Below are 25,934 nucleotides of genomic sequence, written 5' to 3'. Positions count from 1 at the left end.
TGTGCGCTTACTATAATTTGTGTCTTGAGAGCGTTGATCTTTAGGCGCCACACTTTACACCATTGGACAAATGAATCTATGGCGGATTGCATAGAAGTATTTAGTTGATGCATGGTTTTGCCCAGCGCTAAGAAGGCGGTGTCATCTGTGTATTGAAAAACATGTACATTATCGGGCAGAGTTGGAAAGTCAGCTACATAGGGAAGATATAATAGTGGAGAAAGAGACGATCCTTGCGGTACACCAGAATGAAGAAATATTGGATGAGAGAAGGTATGATTAATGGTAACATGTGCTAGGCGACAGAACAGGAAATTATATATGAATCTGATGTAAGTAAGAGGAAGACGAAAGTTGAGAAGTTTATATACAAGGTCATGGTGCCAAACCTTGTCAAAAGCTTTTTCAAGATCAAAGAGTGTTAAACAAGATGGCCAGGAAGTATTATAGTGATTTGTGATGTAATTAAGAAAGGCGGAAAAACTGATCATTAATACTGAAATTTGGACGAAAACCTGCTTGATGTGATGATAATAAATTATATCTGGAAAGATGTGTGTGAAGACGGTGTACTAGAATCTTTTCTAAGATTTTGCTGAAGACTGGAGTCAATTGTATAGGTCACAGGAGGAGACACAGTCGGTGGGTTTGTTGGGTTTGAGAAACATCAGTACCTTTGAAGTTTTCCACTGTAATGGTATATAGCCAATGCGGAGGATGAATATAAAGATGAGAGAAAGAATGTATAATACTGTGTATGGACTTTCCTTGATATGTCGATATGAGATGTTATCACTGCCAGGTGCGGTGTTTCGTTTTCGTGCAATAGCTGTGCTGATATCTTCTGGAGTGATGGGCTTTGTAAGAGGACGCGATGTATTAAGCGGATGAGTACTGTTTGGTTGAAGATGAGGTGAAGGAAAGTCGAAGTGATCCACTGGGTGATTGCCAACTTAATGTTCGGGAGTGAGCGGTGTAAAGATATCTTGGAGATAAGTGGCTTAGGCGTTTGTTTTGTCCAGATCAGAGTCTAAAGGCGAGTCATTGATGATGATCGGGTATGAAGTTTTGGTATATTTGCCAGAGAGAGCGTTTAGCTGTTTCCAATATCGAGTAGGATGAGAGGTTTCGGAGAGAGAATTGCAAGTTTTGATCCATTGTCTTAATTTAAAGTCTTTAACATAATTGTGAACAGTGGGCTGGAGTGCTCGGTGATGTCTAAGTGCCTCTCGATTTCCTGTGTGAGTATATTCACGGAAGAACTGCCGTGATCGTTTTACCATGGCAAGATAGTGTGGTGGAAGTTTAGGTTTGTGTGGTGCATATTGAGATTGTGGTATATATTGTGCAGATGCTTGATTGATATGATTGGTGATAGTCTCTAATGATTGAAATAACTCTGGCTCTGTTGTAGGATGATTTAGGCCTTCGAGGTGTTCAGTAAGGTATGTTCGATATTTCTCCCAGTCCGCTTTGTCATATCGAGGAATCATGCGAGGTGGGGGTGCGTCGAGATGTCGGGGGGTACGGCATTTGATACTGAGTTTTATGGGCACATGGTCACTCCCGAAACGATCGAGGACATCTATAGTGGAGCGTGGCGTTACAGAGGCAGATGTGATAGCGATATCGGTTTGATTCAGGTCTGGTTGGTTTAGGAAGGTGATGAAAAGTGCCCGTCGTATTGGTGAGAATGAAATTCAAAAAATGAGTTTGGTCTCTATTGGAACGACTATGGAAATTTATATCAGCTAGAATGATATAACGCTGAAAAGTATTCGATATGTATTGAAACAATGACAGAGGGATTGGATGCCCTGGGCGGACATAGACAGTGGCCACTGTAATATAATCGGATTTGTAGTAAAGAGTGATTACTAGATTTTCTGGGAGGTTTTGAATTGCTGGAGTGTGGATACGATATGGGATGTGAGGTGAAAACCCAACAGCTACCCCGCCATTTGCCCGACGTGCTGGTAAAGTATTGTCATTGCGAATGATCGTATACCCTGTTAATTTGCATTTTTTTAGGAGTCAGATGGGTTTCGTTAAGGAGAAAAGCATTGACTTTGTCTTCGAGTAATAGTTGTTCAAATAGTATTTTGTGGGTGTAGAGTGAGCGTATGTTAACAAACAGAAAAACAATACCCATAATGTCCATACTGTGATGATATTTAGAAGGTTTGTGAAGATGGGAATGTTTGAAAGTAGGCAGTTGGACCATTGTAAGTCGCTTGGAACTGAAGATGGAAGACTGATTGAGCAGAATACTGAACGTGATGTAGAACTAAGGGACGTGCAAACGGATGGATGTTTTGTAGATGGATGTCTTGTTTTGTAATAAAAGCAAGAAGCTGTTTAATAGTAATTGGTTAATCAGATGTGCTGGGTTCGGAAGTTTGATTCTGTGCGTCATGCATTCTAAGTGGAACTATTAGTTCAGGTTTGGCTTCTTCTGGAGTAGGTTTGGCTTTGCATTTATAGCTATAGGCTGGATGACATTTATGACAGGTTGAACAATCAGGTGGCCGTTGCATATTTGAACAAGAGCGGGTAGGATGACGGCCACCGCAGTAGCCACATTTAAACGGATTTACGCATTTTGGTGTAGAATGAGTGTATTCCTGGCATCGATCGCAGCGTATGGGAAGAGGAGGCGATGTTTTGGATGGTTCCACTCTATGTCTTTGCTTGTATATGAATGCTCCGTGTTCAAGCAGGTCGTCAATAGTTTCCTGCTACTTTGTCAGTACCCTGACCATATAAGTAGCTTCTTGATTTTTTCTAATGCGAATGCATTTTTTGAAGGTGTATCCCTCGTGGTGTAGTTCCTCTTCGATTTCTTCGTCACTATAAGACGGATCAACACCGCGGATGACTACAGATAGAATAGGAGTTCATGTGGGTGGTGTCATTTGTTTCTTACGGTTGTCGTTCAGTTTTGTGAGTTTTGCTGTTTTTCCAAAAATCTCAAAGCTATGTTTGTCTCTAACTGTTGTTGCGAAGTTACGTAATGGCGATTTAATGATATATCCGTTTTGAGTTTGTATGATCTGTGTGATTTCAGACCGTGGTCTATATTTGAGAAGTTGCTGGAGTAGGAGTTTGCTGTTCCGGATCATAATCCTGGAGTAGAAAGTTATGAATTTCTATCTGTGGTTTCTGAGGAAATTTTTGAATGTTATCAACAATCATAAGGCGAGAGCTTTCGTCTGAACTGGCGATGCTGATATTGTCATCATGATGCTTTTTATGAGGTGGAGATTTAGGATTAGATGCTGGGTCGCCGTCAATAGGATTTCCCACTAATCCTTGATCGTGATCTGAAGTTACGAAAGCGTCCTTGTAACTCTTGCGCTTCTCTATCTTCGTAGAGACAATAGAAGCTGTAGGAACTGCAGCTGGAAGACCAGGATGTTGTCCACTGGCCATAGTAGCCGGACAAGATGATTTCTAGAACGCTGTATATGAGAGTATAGCAGATGTCGGTTGCAATACAGATGATGTGATGAATGATGAAGCAAATGCTTCCAAAAATTAGTACACTAAAGTGTACGGTAGTGCAGCCTCCACTCGGGTGAAACCCTTGATCTCTCTCACTGTCTCGCCCAAAAACAGAACTGCCACGCTTGCGTCCACAAATGTGTAATATTCTCAGCCTAGACTTGACACTACAGAAATGCCTCTAGTGAGAAAGCTGGAAACCAGCTAAGTATCGGCTGTAGATTTTTTTTATGGGGTTAAGCCGGTCAAAGGGTTACGCTCTTTCTTCGGGACGAGGATTATAGGTATAGGGAATTTTCTTTATTTATAGTGGGCATTGAGGGTTTGGAGCATTGTTTTATTTTATATTATTTCAATTCATTCTTAGTTGTGGGCAGCATTCATTTTTATTTATTTATTTATTTATTTATTTAATATATCCTTGGCGACACCAATTTGGAGTAGGTAGGTTTCATTGATTATTCACTATTGCGGTAACTGGAGGACGGGCTATTGGTATGTTATGAGAGATGAGATGAAGTGCAAGTGGACGTCACAAAACACAAGGGTAAGGTTAGTATGGACGAGTGAATGGTTATCTTCTGAACTGGGGCGTCACAGGGCTGATGAAGACAGATGAAGCCCTCTGTTAGCAACATTGATGGAACACTAGTGCAGAGATGGATAGATGCATGGACTAAGATGAGGTGGATGGTAAATGGCAAAGTCGGCCTTTTGAGGGTCATCGTCGTCTAAAGTGTTATGGTATAGAGTGAGAAGGTGTTGTAGAGGAGTGGCTTGGTGACGTGGGGGCGTATCATGTATTATGTCTTGTTGTAAGGTATCTAGGAAAATCGGATTCCCTTCCGCATGACTTTTGTAATATAGTTAGTATGAAGTGTTTCTAAGTGCGGAAGTATGGTTGGAAAGTTGATTCGGTGATAGAGGTCGGCAGTCTGTGCTGGTAGTTTGATACGATAAGCGAGTCGGAGAGCATGTCTTTCGGAGATGGCGAGTTTATTATATAATACATCAGGGGCAGAGATCCAGCAGATATGGTCGGCTGTAGTATTTTTTGTTTGCTAGCCGAAGGCTAGCTCCCTTGCGAGGGTTACGCCCTCTATCCGGGGTGAGAAGTGCAGAGACTGGGGAAGGAAGGATATTGGAGGTGGTCTATGGGAAGTAAGGTAATCTGGAAAAATCATTTACTTTATTGTATTTAATGACAGTTTATGACTTTTATTACATTTTTATTCAAGTGCAACGGACATTATGAACTTTGTTCATAATCATGAGGACAGGAGGAAATATGACAGTGAAGTGCATATCACAGGACAACACAAGGAAATGTTAGTTAGACGAAAGCAGATTATCTTCTTGTCCAGGGGCTGCTCTGGACAGTGATGTAGACAAGTGGAGCCCTGTTAGCACAATAGGTTACAGTGCAGCATATGTAGGTGATAAATGAAGTGGAAGGTGATCAGATGAATAAGCTGAAGCGACAAAATGATCTGGATGGTCTGGTGGAATGGTTTTGAGATATAAAGAGAAGAGTAGGGATAGAGGGCAAGTAGAAAATTTATATCCTAAATCATAGTGGCGGTCGGCGTCCATAGTTTCCAGAAGTAATGGATGACGTTGTTGAAACCGGTTAGTAATGAACTTTACTCGTAACTGTTCAAGATGACAGAGGATGGTGGGAAAAGTGATACGGTCATAAAGCTCCTGTGTCGGACTGGGAAGCTTGATTCTATAAGCCAAACGAAATGCATGTCGTTCAAGAACTTGTAATTTCTGATAGAAAAAAGGTAGTGCAGCAGTCCAAGCGGGATGGCCATATGTTAGAACTGGGCGTAAGAAGACCTTATATGTATTAAGGATTGTCGTGGGTTGCAATCCCCAGGTGGTACCAACTAGACGTTTTAGTAAATTAAGCCGAGCATACGCCTTGCGAATGATCGCTTGAAGATGTGGCCGCCAAGTTAAATGATGATCGATGATGATACCAAGATAGATGACCTGTTTTGTAGGTGATATTCGTGTGCCGTGAACCTCGAGATTGAGTAGATTGGGGTTTTTCTGAACTCGAGAACGTTTTCGAGGTGGTATAAAGACTATAGCTTGAGTCTTAGTCGAGTTTATATGAAGACGCCACTAAGTGCACCAGTGGAGAAAAGAGTCTATTGCTAGGCGGAGAGCAGAATTCATTTGTTGAATAGTTCTGGCTGTGCAAAGAAAGGCAGTGTCATCTGCATACTGAAAACTATGAACAGTGGGAGGAAGGGTTGGCATATCGGCTACAAACAGAAGGTAAAGAAGAGGCGAGAGAGCGGAGCCTTGAGGTACACCAGAATGTATAAAAATCGGATGAGATGAGGAGTTATTGATAGTAACATAAGACAGGCGGTTAGAAAGAAAATGGAAGATGAAGCGAAGGTAGGACAGTGGTAGCCTAAAACGGTGAAGTTTTAACATGAGAGCTAAATGCCACACTTTATCAAAAGCCTTCTCTAGGTCAAAAAGAATGAGACATGAAGGCCGAGCAGTGTTATAATGATTCGTGATGAGATTGAGAAGTCTGAGCAATTGATCATTGATACTGAAATTAGGCCTGAAACCAGCTTGCTGTACAGGCAAGAGATTATGTTGAGAAAGATGGTGATGCAGTCTGATGACAATGATGCGCTCAAGAATTTTGCTAAATACGGAAGTTAATTGTATCAGACGGTAAGAAGCAACAGAATCTGGAGGTTTGTTGGGCTTAAGAAACATAAGAGTGGAAGAAGTCTTCCAGTCACAAGGTATGTAGCCGGTCCGGAGAATAAAAGAGTAGATATATGAAAGAAGCAGAAGGAGACAATAAGGAGCCTCTTTGATATGACGATAAGTTATTCGGTCGATGCCAGGAGCTGTGTTGCGCTTGCGATTTACGACGGTGGCGATATCAGATGTAGAAATCGGAACTGTGAGAGGATTGTCGTCTGGAAGAATGTGTGCTGCACTAGGTTGTAGATATGGAGATGATAAATTCAGGCGATCAGTAGGATGTCTTTGAACAAAATCAGGTGAAAACGGGGTGAAGGTAGTCTGCAGGTGGTCTGCAAAGGCGTTTGCTTTCTCCTCATCTGTGTGTAATGGTTGGTTATTAACTAACAGCGGATATGGTGTGCGAGTAAGCTTCCCAGTTAACATATGAAATCGCTTCCAATACTTAGTGGGGTGTGAAGTTTCGGCTAAGTTGTTACACGTCTTTATCCAGTTGCGAAGCTTATGTGCCTTGACGTAGTTACGCACAGTGCGCTGGAGTTGGTGATGATGACGAAGAGCTTCTAGGTTACCAGTGCGCTGATATTCACGAAAGAATTCGCGAGAACGATGTACGTGAGGTAGGTAGTTTGGCGGTAGACGTGGTTGGTACCTGGAGATTTCAGTTGTGGGTATATGAAGGTCAGAAGCGTGATGAATGGAGTGAGTGACTTCAGAGACCCGTGCGTAGAGATCATCTTCGATAGTAGGAGGCTCGATGGTTACCAAGTCTTCAGTAATAGTGGTGCGATAATCATCCCACTTTGCTTGATCAAATCGTGGAACGCGACGAGGTTCAGGTAGCAAACGAAGAGTAGGAGCCTGTGGTTGGTCGATATGAAGTTTTATGGGAAGGTGATCACTACCTATAGAATCGAGCACTTCGAGAGTGCAGCGCTGGAAGAGATTGCTAGAAGAAATAACTACGTCAGGTGTGGTATTTGTGATGGGTCTGGTTGCTTTAGGTATATCAAAAATATGACCGGTGGTATGAGTAGTAATGAAGTCAAGGAAGCTTTGTTTCTGATTATCCGGGCGGCTATGAATATTGATGTCGGCCATGATGATATAGTATTTAAAGTGATTGGAGATGTAGAGAAAGAATGAGCTGGGATGGGGTGTCCAGGGTGTACATATATGGTAGCTACGGTAACGTAAAGGGAGTGGAAGTACAGCGTAGTAATGAGATACTCTGGAACATTAGTCAATGCAGGGTGATATTGGCGGTCACTAATCGGCTGTAGAATTTTTTTTTGTCCGCTAGCAAAAGCTAGCTACTGCCCGAAGAGGGTTATGCCCTCTGTAGGGGAAGAGATTCAGAAATATTATGGCAGTCAGAACAACATACAGATGGGATATGGGTGGTTAAAGGAAATACTTTAATGACAATCAATTAATAGGTCATTATGGCCTTTAACCATAATCATTGTTAAGGTGCAATAGGTACAGATAGAGGAGAAGCATCAAGTTTGGATGAAAGATGAAATGAAGTGCAGATCACATCACAACACAGAGGTTCGGTTAGTAAGACGAATGTGTGTTATCTTCTCGCCTAGGGGCGACGCTAGGCATTAATGAAGACAGGGGTGCCCTGTTAAAACAGTAGGTGTTACGGTGCATATGATGGCCAGATATGAGGGAGATGAGCATCTGAAGAGTATGGTGCGTAATATTGGCTGTCAGGATGGTCAGGAGGAATGGTGTAACGGTACAGAGTAAGCAGTAATGAAAGCGGAGGAATGAGAGTAGCAGAAGGGGAGAGCTTACGGGCGTGTTCTTCAAATGTTTGCTGGAGAAGTGGATGATTCGATTGCAGACGGCGGGTAATATATTTGGTGCGAAGTGTTTCCAGATGGTATAAGATATGCGGAAATGTGAGTCGAGCATAGAGGTCCCGGGTTGGACTGGGCAGCTTAATGCGAAAAGCTATACGCAAGGCATGTCGTTCAAGAACGCGTAGTTTCTCATAATATGATGGTGGTGCAGATAACCAGGCTGTTAGACCGTAGACAAGTATAGGGCGCAGAAAAACTTTATAGGTATTGAGGATAGTAGTCGCAGAGAGTCCCCAGGTTGTTCCAGCAAGACTTTTCAACAGATTTAGACGACCATACGCCTTTTTTGAAATATCTTGCAGATGTGCCGACCAGTTAAGGCGGTGATCGAAAGTAAGGCCAAGATATTTAGCAGTACGAGAAGGCTTGAGTGGTACATCTTGAACAGTGAGATTTAAGAGCCTGGGGTTACGGTGTATACGGGAACGACATGTTGGAGATTGGAATACAATAGCTTGAGTTTTCGTCGGATTTATTTTCAAGCGCCAGTGAGAGCACCAATCGACAAAAGTATTGATTGCTTCTTGTAAAGCCAAATTGAGTTGGTGGATAGTGTTACCAGTGGCGAATAAAGCAGTGTCGTCTGCATATTGAAATAGCTGTACTGTGGCTGGAACAGCAGGAAAGTCGGCAACATATAGAATGTACAATAATGGTGACAAAGCCGATCCTTGTGGAACCCCAGAATGTAGAAAAATTGGAAATGAGGAGCTGCAATTTATGTAGACGTAAGCCAGGCGACAGGTGAGAAAATTGAAAATGAAGCGAAGATATGGAAGAGGTAATCTGAGCTGTTTGAGTTTATATAGAAGAGCAGGATGCCAAACCTTGTCAAATGCCTTTTCTAAGTCAAACAGAACCAAGCAAGATGGATGTCCTGTATTAAAATGATTGTAGATGGAATTTGTAAGGCGTAATAATTGGTCGTTGATGCTGAAGGAGGGTCTGAAACCAGCTTGTGCGAGAGGAAGACTGTTGTGAAGTGCCAGATAGCAATGAAGACGCTTGACAAGGATACGCTCCAAAATTTTACAGAAAGTTGATGTTAGCTGAATAGGCCGGTAAGAGCTGACATTGTGGGCCGGTTTGCCTGGTTTGAGAAACATAAGGGTTTTGGACGTCTTCCAGTCAGCTGGGATATAGCCGGTGCGAAGAATAAATGTATAGATGAGAGAGAGCAAATATAAAACAGTGTAGGGACTTTCTTGAACGTGCCTATATGTGATAGAGTCCATGCCTGGAGCAGTGTTGCGCCTATGAGAAACGACAGAAGTGATGTCAGAAATTTGAACTGGCTCAGTAAGAGGATTGTTCTCAGGAAGAGTGTGTTGAATATTTGGTTGTAAATGCGGAGATTCAAGGTTTAGTTTGTCGACGGGATGACGACGAGGAGGCAAATCAGGTGTGAGTGGTGTAAATATGCCTTGAAGATAGTGTGCAAAAGCATTTGCCTTATCAGTATCGGTATGAAGAGGCGTATTGTTGTCTATCAGAGGGTAAGTTGTTCGTGTAGTTTGACCAGTGAGTTGCCGGAAACGTTTCCAATACTGCGTTGGATGAGAAAGAGAACCAAGATGGTTGCAAGTTTTTATCCAGCATCGTAGTTTGTAAGCTCTAAGGTAGTTATGAACGGTATGTTGTAGTTGTCGGTGATGATGCAAGGAGTCTAGGTTGCCAGTAGCAACGAAATCCCTATAAAACTGACGAGAACGTCTAATCAGCGGCAGATATTGAGGAGGCAAGGATGGCCTACTGTAGAAGGCAATACCTTTCTAACATATCTGAAGTATCACGTAATTGTCAGTGAGAATTTTAATTTTGAAGTTGATTGTTTGCAATGAACAAAGCTTTAGGCAGTATATTTGACATTTTGCCAAGTAACTAACAACGTAACATGTTCTGCTATAACCGGTCACGAAAATAGTTTTGTAAGCCAACGAACTGTCTGAGAATAGTTACATGAGTACAGTGCTGCCACCTGTTGTTCTTATATCCTAGGTCGGCAGACGTTACCGAGTTCTCTTCTGTTCATATTAAAACCAAAACAAATGACATTCACCACGCGAAGAGTGAGGAATTGTGGGTAATGCAAAGCCGATCCGTTACTACCGCACGACCGTAAGTAGGGACAACCGCCACGACCCGTGTACATTCCGAAGGCTACATCCGTCGCAGTACCGCGTTCACGGGTACTCCGACTAAACCGTCATCGATTCGCCAGTGGTTACAGTTACTCAACCGAATCGATGTCCCGCCTCGTTCCCGCTCGAAATCCGCTTGTATATCGCCATAGTAGCGATCGGCCCGACGATGTGCGGCGGACAATTGCTCATGGGGATATTATCTCCACATACTAATAACGGAATTTTACTCATAAACGTAAGGAAAATGGAATAAATGCGAAAAATCATGAGTTACAGTATACGCGTATTTTTTGAGCATAGGGGTACATATTGGTACCTTTTTTGCATATGTGTTTTTACGTATATCACCGTCAGTTCCAACATACTTCCTATGCGCGAATCCAAGAGCTTTGCCTTGCCCTGATGCAGAATATGTACAATCATTGATTTTAGTAGCTACCTAGTACACGTTGATATGTGTTTCACATGAATAATTGTTTTTATGACATTATTTTGCACGAATATTATCAATCTGTACGGAATTATTTTTCCATATCGGACGAAAATAAAAGTGTAAAATGTATTTTGGAATCGATTCAAGAAAGAAAAGTACAGGCTTATAGTATGAATATTATTTTTTTACCACACGTTAATTTCCAGGCCTATTAACAATCTGTACGCAAATATTTGGACATACAACAGAATAGTATCAGCGTAGAATGCAGGGCCCACTGTTGCCACACTTGGTACAATTGTACCAAATTCAGCCCTTTTTGTCATTCATCGGCCCGTTGGTACCACGCTGGCATTTTCAGCCCCTTTTGTGAAAAAGTTGGTACAATTCTGTCCAATTCAGTACTATTTAATAAATATAAATACACATTTTCAAAAGTGTCAGTAAGACTTTTCCTACATCTCACGTTACTCATACTGTGTGTTGGACTCTTTTAAAAATATGATGTTCAACATTTTTTCTGTGATGTTGCATCGCATAACGCCATGAACTTTGTGTGCGAAATTCGTAATTCGAACTATACCGGGAAATAAGTGATGCTAGATGAGCGCATCCTGATAATTTGTATTTTAATATTTTATTATAATGTACTGTTTACACGCGAACTCGAAGATGATTGATTTGTTCATCGTTTTATGTATTTTTTCATATATAGCCATAATACTCTTTAGGTTTATTGGTCACTTTGAAATAGAGGCGCATTTGATTTCCTTACAATTCATACTGAAGATGATAACTGTTATCTCTTTTAATTTGCGGCTTACGTTATACTTCCTACGTATGAGAAAAGCTTCATATACTTCCATGGTTGTTCGGGATCCTCCTATTTGGATGTTTTTATTGAAGTAATTTTTAAAAGGAACACTTTCTTTCTTTAGACTCTTGGAAGAGGGGAAGAGTGTTCTAGAACTTTACTCTTTTAGAGCCATGTATTACAATTGGTATAAAGAAGTGAATTCAGCCCTTTTTGTTTCAATTTGGTACTATTTTTCAGCCCACTCAAGGGCTAGGACTGTGGTAACACTGACAGGGCCTAAAATTCAACGAAATCACAGCTCCACACTGGTAAAAATTTTATATATTATAGAAAAACTAGTTTAGTCAGCATTTGTTTAGACATATAATCAGTGTTTTGTCCAGTACATCATGTTTACCTGCGACCCCCCAAAATTATTATTATTATTATTATTATTATTATTATTATTATTATTATTATTATTATTATTATTATTATTATTATTATTATTATTATTATTATTTAGGAAAATTTTGGCATCCAGAGCAAACAAAATTAAAGGCACATTAGGATACATATTTAATTGTATTGTATTAAACCATAAAATACAGGAAACAAACCGGTAAGAAAAATAGTCACATTGGAAGAAAAAAGTCACTTTTTCTTACCTAAGAATTTCACTGTCATTTTTCCGTGATCATCACGCTGTCTCAGTCTGTTTTCTGCCGAGGCAAATACACCGTTATACCAGGGCTGTTCCTTTGACTTTCTACCAACTTCAAAACGCCTTTACTTTCTGGCCAGCAGGGGTTGGGCTAAAATCTTGCAACGGACCCATATTTATATTAACGTGAAGCTAATTTTTCACAGTAGTGGGAGCTAAAGACAGTCTGTTATCTGTTTTCAATATGTTGTAGTCACTTATAAGTCTTTCGACATCGGAAGAAGATGGTTTCAAAGCAACAAATCGGGCTAGACTTGTTGACAGAGCATGAAATGTCTGATTTCCACAGATTTTCATGAGAAGGTTTTTAGCGTCCAGACCTTTCAACATACTACACGATGATGCCTCTCTATATTGCATTGCGAACTGCAAAAGATCTGTATCAAGACAAATAACTTTGTGGCATTCTCTTAAGGCATCATCAGTTACATCCTCTTGCAAAACACGCAAAGGCTCGGAATCCAAGCTTCGTAGCCTACTACAGTAAAATCTCTTTTCTCACTGACATATTTGTTATGGGATTTATTGCAACGTGTGTTACGATGAAGTTGAAAACCATGTAATGAGTACTGTATTTCTCCGTTGACGTTCTCTTGCACACGTTCGTTTAAAAACGTTTTTTTCCCATCCGCCTAACAGAGGTTTCTCTTTCATAATCTCCAATTGTGCTACAGTTCTATTTTTATTTGTTATTATGTCCAAAAGAAACATTTCATCACTCTCAAACTTCTGCTGGCAGTTCTTGAAAACATATAGAGCGTCTGTCACAAGACACAGAAGATGGAGGCGATCTACTTCTATCCATTTACGCAGATGACCATTGGCTTCATTACATACATGGCTTTCCGTTTACAAGTAAAGGCAGCTTGGATAGCAATTTTTTTAGGAGAGTAGTGAGCATATTGAATGAAAATTTTGTCCACCTAACGTCAAAATATTCTGGGTAGTGCAAAACTTCTAAGTTATTTTCTGAAGCTACCATCGTTAAACCTTTCGTTCGCTGCCCTGAAGAGTGATAGAAAACACACAGTCCAGATGCTGCTTATATGAGAGATGAAACTTCTTGGACATTCTTGGTGACTTTCCATGCTAAATTAATGCAATGGGCAGCATACCAAATTTTCAACAGAGGCAACGTTTCACCTGAAGCAATTCTTTCATCAGTTAACAATTTCCACATTCCTTTGTGTTCTCCTGTATTCATGTTTTCATTATCAGTAACTATCGAAGTCACTCTGGGAAACATTACTCTTTCTACTGATTTTCGTAACGCTGTGCTTCGGCTAAATTTTTGGCGGTTATTGATGTATGTTATCTCTGGTAGTACATATTTCTATAACGGGTTCAAAGGATTGTGTAATTTTTATCTACAAAACAACACATTTCATTATATCGGAAAAGTGTAATGTCCTATTGAAACAACAGATAAACGTGCAGTTAGTTGCATATTTTAAAACTATATGAATGCAACCGAAAACGTTTGAAAACTAATATAGTTAAAAAGTTCCTTCACCTCAAAATTGGCAATGGTTTTCCCTGCCATCTAGGAGACACCTATACGTATTAACTCTGGCTTAATGTCATATACTGGCAGTTATATGGAATTGAGTAACCCCCCATTGCATAATGAATGTATTGAATCAGTAAGACTTAGTTTGACACACTAAATGCTTTGAAATGTATAATCCGAGAAAAGTAAGGTACTCACATTAATACCACTCCACACTTTAAGAATTACAGTTCCACACTCCTTTCCTACAGTTCCACAAAGTGTGGAGTACTCCACTCAATTTTAGGCCCTGGTAGAATGTCATGAAAAGAATCATTTAAAGCAAGAAAAGGTAAGAATTTAATTTGACGACCTGTTTTACCTGCACAGAAATTAATTATATCTAGTTAAATGAGAACTGAAAATATTTTCACTCTCTCGAGAGCTTAAAATAAGAGGCTTAAGTTTAGAGTTGCCCCTCCAGTCTGAAGTTGCCCTTGGACTTTATAACATACAAAAAACAGTGCTTAAAGTATTAAAAATTGTTATATTTCACTTAACTTCAGTACTCCGTGTGTTTCACAAACATTTAAAAGGTTTTCTTAATTATTTTTGCGCATCCGTTACACCTGTTCGCCATATTCGCCACATTTTACAACTACCATGCTGCTGAAACCTTCCGCGAATGCTTCCGCATCCGACAAATAGTACTAACTTCCACATATCTTTTCTCGCATTAAACATAACTCTCCTGCCGAACTTACATTACTAAACATCAAATAAAAACTTCAAATTATCATTTCTTACCTCATTTCTCCTGTAAATTTTCCTGATTTTTATAAAAAGCGGAGGGGTAACTCTAAACTTAACCCAAATAAGAATTTTCGAGCATAAAATTTTATGATAGTTTTCTTAGATGTGTTGATGTAATTCGTATTCGGAATTTTTTGGATCCCGTAGTACATAGTTCACATTTGAATTCGGTATCGCATCATTTCGACTGGAAGCACTGCAACTGAGTATTTTAATTTATATTTGAGATAAATAATGTATTGTGAATTGTGTATAATACAAAATAATGTATTCTGGAGTGTGTACTCACTATAACTTTACAGTAAAAAAACATTAATGCCTTTGTTTTGTGTGACATTCCCCACCACGATAGTTTTTTTTGAGGGTTCAAATCATCTATAGGAATGTCACTGATTATTATTATTAGGTTATTACGAACATAATTGTTATAACATTATTGTATTATTTCCGGTGAGCTTATGTTCGCCAACTGTGATAATTCCAGCATGGGTTAGCATACATACATATTAGAACCGAAAACGGTACGAGTAAGCACGCATAGGTCTGATTTAGCACGACTTAGCACTAGTGATTTCGTACTGACGTAAGCACGGTAACTCGAGTCAACCCGAGGTGGATTCCCAGTGCGGAAACGGCTCTAGTGTTACCCTTACGTCTCCCGTATGCACCATAGGCATCATCTCTGGCTTTCATGATCACCACAACTGTCTTCCACTGTATATATATAGGTCCAGTACTCGATTGACGGCACTTGTCCAGTATTCACCACTGGCTATAAAAGTTGCCGGCTATAAATTGTGCTACAGTTGGAAGAAACATAAAATACGTTTTTCAGGATAATACTCAACATTTGTCAGACCGTCTCCAAGCAAAAATGCATAACCATTTTGAAAGGAAAGCTGGATTCTGGAACCCATCTTATTCGCTGCTTTAATGATTTACACCATGGCTTCTCCCGAAACTAACCGATGTGAAATTCCTAATTTCCGGTATACTTTTTTCGTTCTCATTGTCATTTTATTATTTATAAGTAAATACTATGAGTTTCTGAATGGTGACTGAATAGTGAGAAAATGACCCAAGTTTTAAGCAAAGGATTTTTTCGTTTGCTTACACCTATACAACTTATCAAAAGCGAATTTCTACTGCAGGATATAGTTCTCTCGTGCTTTAAGAAGTATGTATTATACAGATAATAATTCAAGATTCTATTGTATACCTGATTCATAGCTTAATTTTGCGCACTAACTCATTTTCCTGAGTTTTAAAATAATAAGGCCGTACTTGAGGAATACCGTTTGTGGATCCATAAATTAACGTTATATTTCCTTCTTTCTTCAAGAAATGTACTCCTAGTATCTTTAAAGAGTGACTTATTCAAAGAATTGCATTCTTAGGTACAGATTCACTTCAGAAGAGTTCAAAAGTTTCAGGTATAAATACACGATTTCTTCGGTATGTAATTAAACGGCAGTTGAAATAACATAAGTGTTAACTTTATAATGTCCTCTCCAGTAGGTATTTTTACGGAGACACGAGATATTACTCTCGAATAATTTTAACAAATTGGGTTTATACTTCTCTAACACTTAGGTAACCGGACGCTACTCTACTATATCCCTTTAAAACGAACCTTCTTATCGATATTGTGAAGTTTATACTAACAAAAACCAACCAGTGCTAGATGACCACTAAAAGCTAGGATTGCATCTTACTCGTTAAGGGCGGGGTGAAACTGTTATCTCCGTGTGGAAGGGTAGAGATCAGGCACGTTAGCGGCAGTGTGCATACGAGTACACGAAAATAATGAAATAAATAACATTACATATTTCAGCATAAATTCCATTAACCGCCTCCAGCATATAAAACAAGTTAGGTTAAATATGATTGGATTAGGTTCTGTTCGGTTTACTATAATATGGATAGTATATACTATAATATGGATTCGGTTTACTGTCATAATCGTGGAGGGATTTAACAGAATTTAATCCCATATTTCCTCTGTAAATTTTAAAAATCTAGATTCGCATATAACCAAAATGCTTATCTTCCTTGACAGTTTTACATTCACCATTCTTCCCTCGTCATTATGTTTAAGAACTTTTACAAAGTCCTATCTGTTACGCATCATGAGTTAACACACTGCCTTCACTTCACTTCATTTCCCGAGGTTTCCCTATATATTAATGTGTGCATAAAACATTCCACTTTCTTCATATAATTGTACGTTTGGTTATTTACACAATGTTCTTTTAAAATAACATTGTATTTCCGTAGTAACCAATTCAATGTTCTCCAGCATTATGGTAGAATCACCATTTTTCAACGGTTGCTAATACGTTGATGATGTCCGCTTTGCCACAGTAGTTCTCAACCAATTAACTTTCACGGGAAAAGCAACCAAAGTGACAATCAGTTTTCACGTTATGAGTCACCAAAAATAAACGTTGGTCATACGGTGAATATTGGTTGGTTGAATTCAAAGAAATTAGCAACCATAAATTGTAGTTAAATTAAAAGTGGAAATTCGTTGGTTGAAATGAACAGTTTTAGCTACCATAAATTGCTTGCGTCCCAAGGTTGCTTTATGCACGAAAAATCAACTCAACCACAAAACAACTTTGGGTCGACAATTTTGGCTATTTGTGATATTTCTTTTGTAATGTTTAAAAATCTACAAATCCATAAACTATACTAGCACCGATAGTACAATATATATATAGAATATATATATATATATATATATATATATATATATATATATATATATATATATATATATATATATATATATATATATATATATATATATAGAAAATATATATATAACATTTTCTGAAACGAAATGTAGAAGTTTTCAGTGAGAGCAAATTGTTTGTTATGCTCTTCCCACTGGTGTTTTAGCTAGAACGTATGCCTTTCGTCCACATTGTCTCGATAGAGAGAAAAAAAATCACAATAATTTACTTTCATTCAAACAACTAAAGGGGATAAGTTAATGAGGACGTAAAACCAAAAAGCAAGGAGTTTCGAAAAAAAAAATCGTGTCAAAACACTTATGTGGAAAGATCTACAGCTAAATTTACCCCTTCTATGTAGTTTTAACGTTAGAAAGATGAATACTTTTAGTCTTTCAATAGAATTACAATTTATTTTCAGTCTAGATAATTATCAACACACAATGAAATTCTACAAAGTTTAAAGCATAATTCCAGCCGCCTTAGCTTTTGAATATTACTCTAAATTATGGTTTTCTTTATCATTTAACATATAATTGTATTTATGCTTATACATAAATAATATACAGGATGGCCACAAATTCCCGTTAACCCTTGATAAATGCTAATGTAATCACGGAATCAAAGATACATTTTGGTTTCATCATGATAGAGCACCTGCCAGGGGCGACATTTCAGACTTCGCTTGAGGGGGGCAAGAGCACCACCAACGTAAGACTTTCACGTTTTATACTATTATATTAGGAGACAATCGATTAAAGTATATGTATTCTTCAAACTCTTGGGGGAGGCGATTGCCCCCTCCTGCCCCCCTTAAATGACGCCCCTGGCACCTGCCCATTCTGCCCTCACCGTATGCGAATATCTTATGGTATTCTTTCCTGGACGTTGGATTGGTCGTCGTAATCCAGATCTGTCCGCACCCTTCTCTGGCCACCACAAAGTCCAGACCTCGCCAACTGTGATAATGCACTATGGGGGTTCATAAAGGACATCATTGCACAAAACCGTTACAATACCACTGCCGAAATGACAGAAGCTGTGAAACAAGCTTTCACTCAAGTTACGCCTGCAATGCTCGGCAAAATGTAGCACAGAACCTGTCAGCTTTTATCTTCTGTCATGAGAATGACGGTCGTAGACTGATCCTTTGGACAGTTAATGTTTCCTATCCCAATAAAACTTCTCGAAAGCATTGTTATTCATGTCATTCAGTTTTTCCGTGTAATTAGTTACGTACTTTTAATGGTTTATATTTCTTATTTTCATGGGTAACGGGACTTTGTGGCGACCCTGTAGAACTCGCCAGTGACAACATAAACAGCGTAAAAACATCAATTACTCACTTATGAGTAAATAATACTACGTACATAATTTGAATATCATAGAATGAACACCTTTGTACTATATTCAACGAAAATGAGTAAACATGAACATGATTTAATTTCTCTCAAACTTTAAAACGAAAACAAGTCTTCGAATACTTGTAATTTAAATGAGATATAGTTTTCTTCGGGCTTTAGAGAACGATGCTTAAAGCGGTTTACATCCGAATTTTTTAAAATAAAAATTATCTAGGGAATGATTTTTGGTGACAAATGTACGATACAATTGAATATACCAACATGACAAAAATTACATAACGCGGTAATGAAAGGCATTGCAGTTTATTAATAAACTAAAGCCATACTTGAATTTTATCTTATCTGATTAAGTGTTTGACACATTTGAAAATTTACGGAATTATTCCGAGTATTCCAATCAACTAGAATATCAGTTTAAGATAAATCTATATACCTAGGTAGATATACATGAACACTGTTTCGTTAAAGTAACCGTACTTGTACTTGTAAAGTAACTGTAATGACAATTAGTGATAATACTCAGCAGTAGCATATGCAGGAATTTATTTTGGGAGGGGTCAAAACTCTGTATGAGTGTATTTTGTATTGTAAAATTGCCCCAAAAATTAGGCTAAATTTACACAAAAGTCGAAATTTGGGTTGGGGGTCCGGACCCACAGTACCCAGTACAGTACCCATGAAGTAAAACGTACCACTATGTACTGCTTACGTGATATTAGAAGTTTTTCACCGACTTCACAATCTATATGTGTTCTTTGTCTATGAGTCTTTTCACTAGGCAATTGAATCAGCTTCGCTTGCCGATCAGATCAAAGCGACCCCCAGAAAATAGAACTTCTATCAATTTCATTGACAGAATATTCGTCACATTCGATGATCAGGCGATTCAGTCGAAGTTCTGTTTATATACGGTAGTCAAAAGTCGAAAATGATGTCTGTTCAACTGAATTAACCATAAATCAACCAACTGAAAACGTTGAATGTGTTTTTTCCCCCCACTAATCTTCTGTTGCGCGTATAACCACTGTCATTAACGTGTCTACTCTTTCGGAACCCTTCCCCCCCCACACACACCATCCAGCTTAGCTTAGCCGTACCCTGAACAGAAATAAATGCAAAACTAGTTTGTACACTCATGTCCAAAATTATTGTCGCATGTCTATAAATATGTTGTAGTAGGAATATAATTTGATAACGAATTCGCCCGATATTTCTTATAATGTTAGTATGTGTATAATCGGCAAAGACATGTATGTGACAAATTTCATGTCAATAGAGCAGTAAATAAGAAAAATAAAAGGAAAATAAAACTTTTTTTGTCCATTTAGCAACATTTTGTTTTATTCATTCTAATTTTCGTATACGAGGGCTGTCTAAAAAGTATCCGACCTTTGGCCAGAAAAATAGTTGCGAATACCTGACAGATTTGGGACCCTAATCCCCTTCAAAGTAGGCCCCTTGTGCTTCCACACACTTAGCCCACCGATCCTTCCACTGCTGGAAACACCGCTGGAAGTCTTCTTTTGGAATGTTGTTCAGCTCCGTCGTCGTGTTCCACATTATGTCTTCTCTACTCTCAAAACGGGATCCCTTCAGAGGCGTCTTCAATTTTGGAAACAACCAGAAGTCACAAGGAGCCAGGTCTGGAGAGTAGGGAGGTTGGCGAACGGTTGTTATTCCATGTTTGGCTGAGAACGTGTGGATCAATTGGGATGAATGTGCTGGGGCGTTGTCATGATGGACGTGCCAGTTCTTCGCTGTCCACATGTCTGGTCTTTTGCGCCGGACTGCGTCACGGAGTCGCCTGAGAACATCTTGATAGTACTCCTTTGTCACTGTCCTTCCGGTGCGTACTCGTGATACACAATTCCACGGGCATCGAAGAAAACAGTCAGCAACACCTTGATTTTGCTTCGCACCTGCCGCGCTTTCTTCGGCCTTGGAGAATCGGGATGCTTCCATTGAGACGATTGTTGTTTTGTTTCTGGGTCGTACCCGTACACCCATGACTCATCTCCAGTTATCACGGAATTCAGATACCCAGGATCAGTGTTGGTGGTGTCCAGAAGGTCCTGTGCAACGTCAAAACGGATGTCTTTTTGTTCCTGAGACAACAACTTGGGTACAAATTTAGCAGCCACTCGTTTCATGTTCAAATCGTCACGCAAAATTGCATGTGCAGAATCTTTACTCACTCCAACATCTTCTGCAATCTCCCGCACTGTCAAACAGCGATCTGCCATCACCAAATTTCGCACCCGCTCAACAACAGCTGCATTCCGAGCAGTTTGTGGCCTGCCGCTACGCTGCTCACTCTCGACTGATGTGCGGCCATCTTTGAATCGGTTGAACCATTGTTTAATTTGTGTTACACCCATCGCATCTTCTCCAAACACCTGCTGAATCTTACGAATTGTTTGGCTTTGAGAATCACCCAGCCTTTGACAGAATTTGATGCAGTATCTTTGCTCAATTCGTTCAGTCATCTTGCGAGAAACACTAAATCCGACGAACACTACCAACAGCACCTCACTTCGCGACCACCAGCTCACGACTGGCACACGCGAACGCGGTGAAAAAATTCAAGCATGCGCATTAAGGTTCCTCCTTCCACCGTGCACGGTGGCGCCGCCTGAGAATCACTACTTTGCGTGGAAAAAATTAAGGTCGGATACTTTTTAGACAGGCTTCGTATATAATTCTTTTCCTATGAAATTTACCACAAATATACATTTCCCGATTATACACATAGTATCAGTATTAAAAGTACGCTGCAAAACCATTATCAAATAATATTGTAACACGAAGACAGTTATAGATATGCGACAATCATTTTGGACATGAGTGTACATATTTTCAGTTTTAAGTTCCATTTTTATGCACCGAGGTCAAAATACGGCGATAATGAAATGAATGATAGTGATAGAAAATTATGTCTGTTCAAGAATGAAGAAAATTTAAGGAAACGGTAGAACCCCGCGAAAACTCACGCACACGATGTTTGTCCACCACAAAGTCATCTTGACGGGAGCAACTAGTTTGTAGTGACCGCTTAGCATAAGTTTGTGCTTGAATTTCGCACTTTTTTTACACGCATACTTACCCTCGCTCCCCATTCAACTTCATTTCTGCAAACTAGACTATTGTCTTGTCGCTTACATGGCAAATATTTTGCAGAAACATGAGCGGATAATTCAACAAATTATAATTTTTCAACAATTATGATTTTGGATGGCCTATTTAAACGTCACCTGACCCAATGAGATATTATCAGGTTGGCCAACTCCATTCTTTTGCAAGAGGAAATGGGTGGCATTCCATATCGTTCTTTGCAAAATTTGCGAATCACAACGCAATACAAACATTACATTAAGTAATTGTAATATCGATTAACGCAAACTGAAACGTAAAATATGAGTTTCGTTAACGCAAATTTTACGAAATGAGGCCCATGATGATAACTACTGAAAGAATTTTAATTTTTAAAGAGTTGAGTTGATTTTGAGTTTATCGTCCCTTTCAGCAGCGAGACTATATGAGACGGGATCTACTTATTAACTTGGAATCCGAACCACATGAGCTCCCGCCGGTAATCGAACCCGGGTCTCCTATGCCAATTGCGCGTTCGCTTAGCCACGAAAGAGCTCAATTTTAAAAGAGTTATGAATTAGTTCTAGTAGCACTTCCTATGATTAATGTGAAACATTTTCACGAGTCCGTCAAGTTAGGAAGATAAAACGTCCTACACGAACTCCTCAATGGAAATAAACGAACCCACATCCCTGCATTTCTGAAAATTTCCTTTGTAAGGGGGAAAGGGGATATGTATCTGTATAAATATATTGGGCACGGTAGCTCTGTGATAGGGGCTTACTTCTAGTGCGTGAGGTTCCTGGTTCGCTCCCCGGCCAAGTAAGATTGAGGTGGTCAACATCTTGTCCGTGGGTTTTCCCGGAATAGTCTCGTTTACTCCAACAATCTCGTTAAACCAATTCTTTCATTATCATTAATTTGCCATCTGTCTCCCATAATCTAACGGCATAATCATGGGACGTTGAACTGAAAGATTTGATTTCATTTTTAAATATAAAAATAGTAGTGTAAAAATGATCGATCTGGGCCATATTGGAAAAATTCAGGTCCCGCCTGATAAGAAGTACTCGAAAGTCCATTGTCGTACGATACGCCATGACCCACGTACCATCCAACCATGGAAAATCTACCACCACCCCCGAAAACTCGTTATTTTTTATGACCACTTTTTTGGGGTGTATTCGTTCCCTTTTATGAGCACTTTTTGGGGTGTATTCGTTCCCTTTTATGACTACTTTTCTCAACCCCTATTTTAAATAGCAGAGCTAATAAAAGAGTATAGCTTATTTTTCAACCCCTATATAACATAGCTGAAATTACACAAGACTACAAACGCACATTTTAGCAGCACTCCTATGTAACATAGCAAAGACACATCTATGGCATACTGCAACCCTTATATAGCCTAACATAGTAGATATTACACAAGAAATGCTACATAGCATTAGACTATGAGCACATTTTCCATCCCTATTTAACAAAGCAGAGATTTGACCAGATATAGTAAACTGTTTTTATGACACATTTTAAGGGGTGTACTCGTTCTCTTTTATGATCACTTTTTTTGAACCCCTATTTTAACATAGCAGAAATTACTTAAGAGAATGAACGTATTTTTCAACCTCTATGTAACACAGCAAATATTACACAAGAAAGGCTACAAACATTTTTAACATAGCATAGCTGATAAAAGAGTGTGGCCTATTTTTAACCACTATTTAACATAGCACAGATTACATAAGACTACGAACATATATTGCACACCCCTATTTAATACAGCACAGAATATGTGTATTCGTTCCCTTTTATCAACCAATATGTAACATAGTAGAAATTACACAAGCATTCATCAACTACTACATGTCGCGAAAGTACTGACCATCGAGGTCAAAGGTCAAATATTTAAGCGCTAATAACTTGTAAACGAAGCAACGTATTGAGGTGCTGTTTCCACATTTAGTAACAGGTCATCAACTACTGCATGTCCCAAAAGTACTGACCATCGAGATCAAAGGTTAAATATTTAGCCCTTAATAACTTGTAAACAGAGCGACGGATAAATTTGTGTGACCTATTCAGTTTTGTACCAAGCAGAAAAAAGCAAAGAAAGTCCATTTTAACTAGCTTAGAATTTCTGTAGCTTTTGTACTACTACAATAAACGAAAGAATAAATTAAGGTGTTCTACTTTTTATACCAATCAGAAAAAAGCGAAGAAGATCCATTTTCTTGCTGAGTACTTTATACCACTTTGTGCTATTTAATTAAACAAAACAATAAATTTGTACTAACCAGAAAAGGCGAAAAAGGGCTATTTTAACTAGCTCAAACAAACGAAAGAATAAATTTGAGTGGCTTATTTACTTTTGTGCCAACGAGAAAAAAGGGAAGAAGGACCATTTCTAACTGGCTTAGAATTTTATGCCTTTTCTACTATTTAAACAAACGAAGGGATAAATTCGGGTGTCCTATTTCCTTTTGTACCAACGAGAAAAAGCAAAAAAGAACCATATTAACTAGCTCAGAATTTATGTACCTTTTTACTGCTCCAATAAAAGAAAGAATAAATTTGGGTGTTCTATTTTTATACCATTTTGTACTATTTAAATAAATAAAGGAATAAATTTGTACTGATCAGAGAAAGCGAAAAAGGACTATTGTAACTAGCTCAGTATTTTATACATTTTTCTACCATTTAAATAGGCGAAAGACTAAATTTGTATTGTAGAGAATTTTTCTTGTGACTGGTCAACAGGCAGGTTCTCCCTCCTACTCTAGTGCAAGTAGTAGGGGGGCCGCGGTGGCTCAGTGGTAGAGCGTTCACCTCCGTCTCGGGTTCGATCCCAGCCCCCGCCAAGTGAACATTGTGGTGGACAAACACCGTGTGCGTGGGTTTTCTCGGGGTTCTCCCGTTTCCTCCCACTTTCTTCATTCCACCATTTCACTCATTTCTCATTATCACCGTCTCCTTTAGCCTAACCGGCATAACTGTGGGACGTAAAACTCAACAATTTCATTTCTAGTGCAAGTAGTGTTGCCAGCTCATACGTTAAAAATAATACTGTAGCTGCGTGATAGTCTTATTCCATTATCTACATTTATTGCCACGATTACAGCAACAACTATCACTCACATAAATTATTATACATCCAAAACACATTTCTCTTTCGATGTGCGATCATTGGTATTAAAATTTAGAATTTCACAAATTTCACAACTTTGCTGACACACACATGAATAAAGATTTATTGAACGAGATGCAAGAATCACTGTTGCATGTGGAATTACTTTCTGCTTTCCAGATGCTTTTCCTGAAGGAGGAAAAATGTTCCAAAACACAATGCTCAGCTGTGAGACACGGAGTCTTTCTTTGAGGAAGATTCCACGAAACTTTTTTGTGTGTTTGCTTCAGATTCAATGAAGTTTCAATATTCAATAGACAATTAATGAAAAATTAGGGGAACCAGTTTGTTTGTTACCAATGATAATGGTCACACGGAAGCCTGTAACTGGAAGTGCAAATTCGGAGGAGTATTCCGAACAACATACTTACCACTGCAAGGTGTATTTTGAATAGTAATCGATAAGCATAAATTCCTATTAGCCTAGGGTTACCACATCAATATTATTGAACGTCAGACATTTCTTCCCACGTAGCATTTATATAGGAGAAATCAAACGCTTGCTGACGTCGGCTCTCCTGGCTGAACGTGAGCCGGTGGGTGTAGCCGAGTGGTCTCAGGCGTTAGCCTGATGATCGTGAGGTGAAGCCCATTGGGGGTTCGAGTCCTTCTGAAGAGCAAGGGTGGAATTTTAACTGTCCTCGATGTTTCTGTGTTCGTGTCCCTGTCGTGTCTAGTAGTCCTGAGAAGTGATTAAAATAGAAAAAAGTCTGGAAGTTAAAAAAAACGTGCTAGCGATACGTGCAGTTAACGTAAATTACTTTTGGCGTGGGTTCAAACCTGGCCCTAGGAAAGTTTTTATTTTTGTTTTCAAATTTTCATAACACTTTTTTTTAATAAAAATGAGATGAAAATAATACTTAAAAAAGTAATTTACTTACTTTTGTGCAGATAAGTAGTAGTAGGAACCGGTTAGAAGCCCCGCAGGGCTTGTTTTGTTCCACCTTGACCTCGATTATATAAATTTTGTGACCAATTTAAAACAGCTGGCTAGGATGGCGCGTGAAAAAACGTACTTCCGGGAGTATTACTCTCC

At 39.0% G+C, this 25,934-nt stretch overlaps 1 protein-coding gene across 2 annotated transcripts in view; it reads left to right on the top strand.

The window, feature by feature from the left end:
- LOC145662528 (NADH-ubiquinone oxidoreductase 49 kDa subunit-like) overlaps positions 1-25,934 on the top strand; it is a 132,718-nt gene that overhangs the window by 5,167 nt on the left and 101,617 nt on the right. Inside the window, exon 1 of one of the 2 annotated variants that reach the window (XM_081728189.1) lies at positions 15,499-15,699. The exons of the other annotated variant lie outside the window; for it this stretch is intronic. Coding sequence (XP_081584315.1) covers positions 15,596-15,699 — 104 coding nt within the window. The 5' untranslated portion in view covers positions 15,499-15,595. Of the gene's footprint in view, positions 1-15,498; positions 15,700-25,934 lie in introns of those variants that run through there. 2 annotated transcript variants of the gene reach the window in all.

Source organism: Thermobia domestica, chromosome 10, assembly GCF_964235325.1.
Source record: "Thermobia domestica chromosome 10, izTheDome1.hap1.1, whole genome shotgun sequence".
NCBI classification, from domain to species: Eukaryota; Metazoa; Arthropoda; class Insecta; order Zygentoma; family Lepismatidae; genus Thermobia; species Thermobia domestica.
This window is presented reverse-complemented; position numbering and strand designations above follow the sequence as displayed.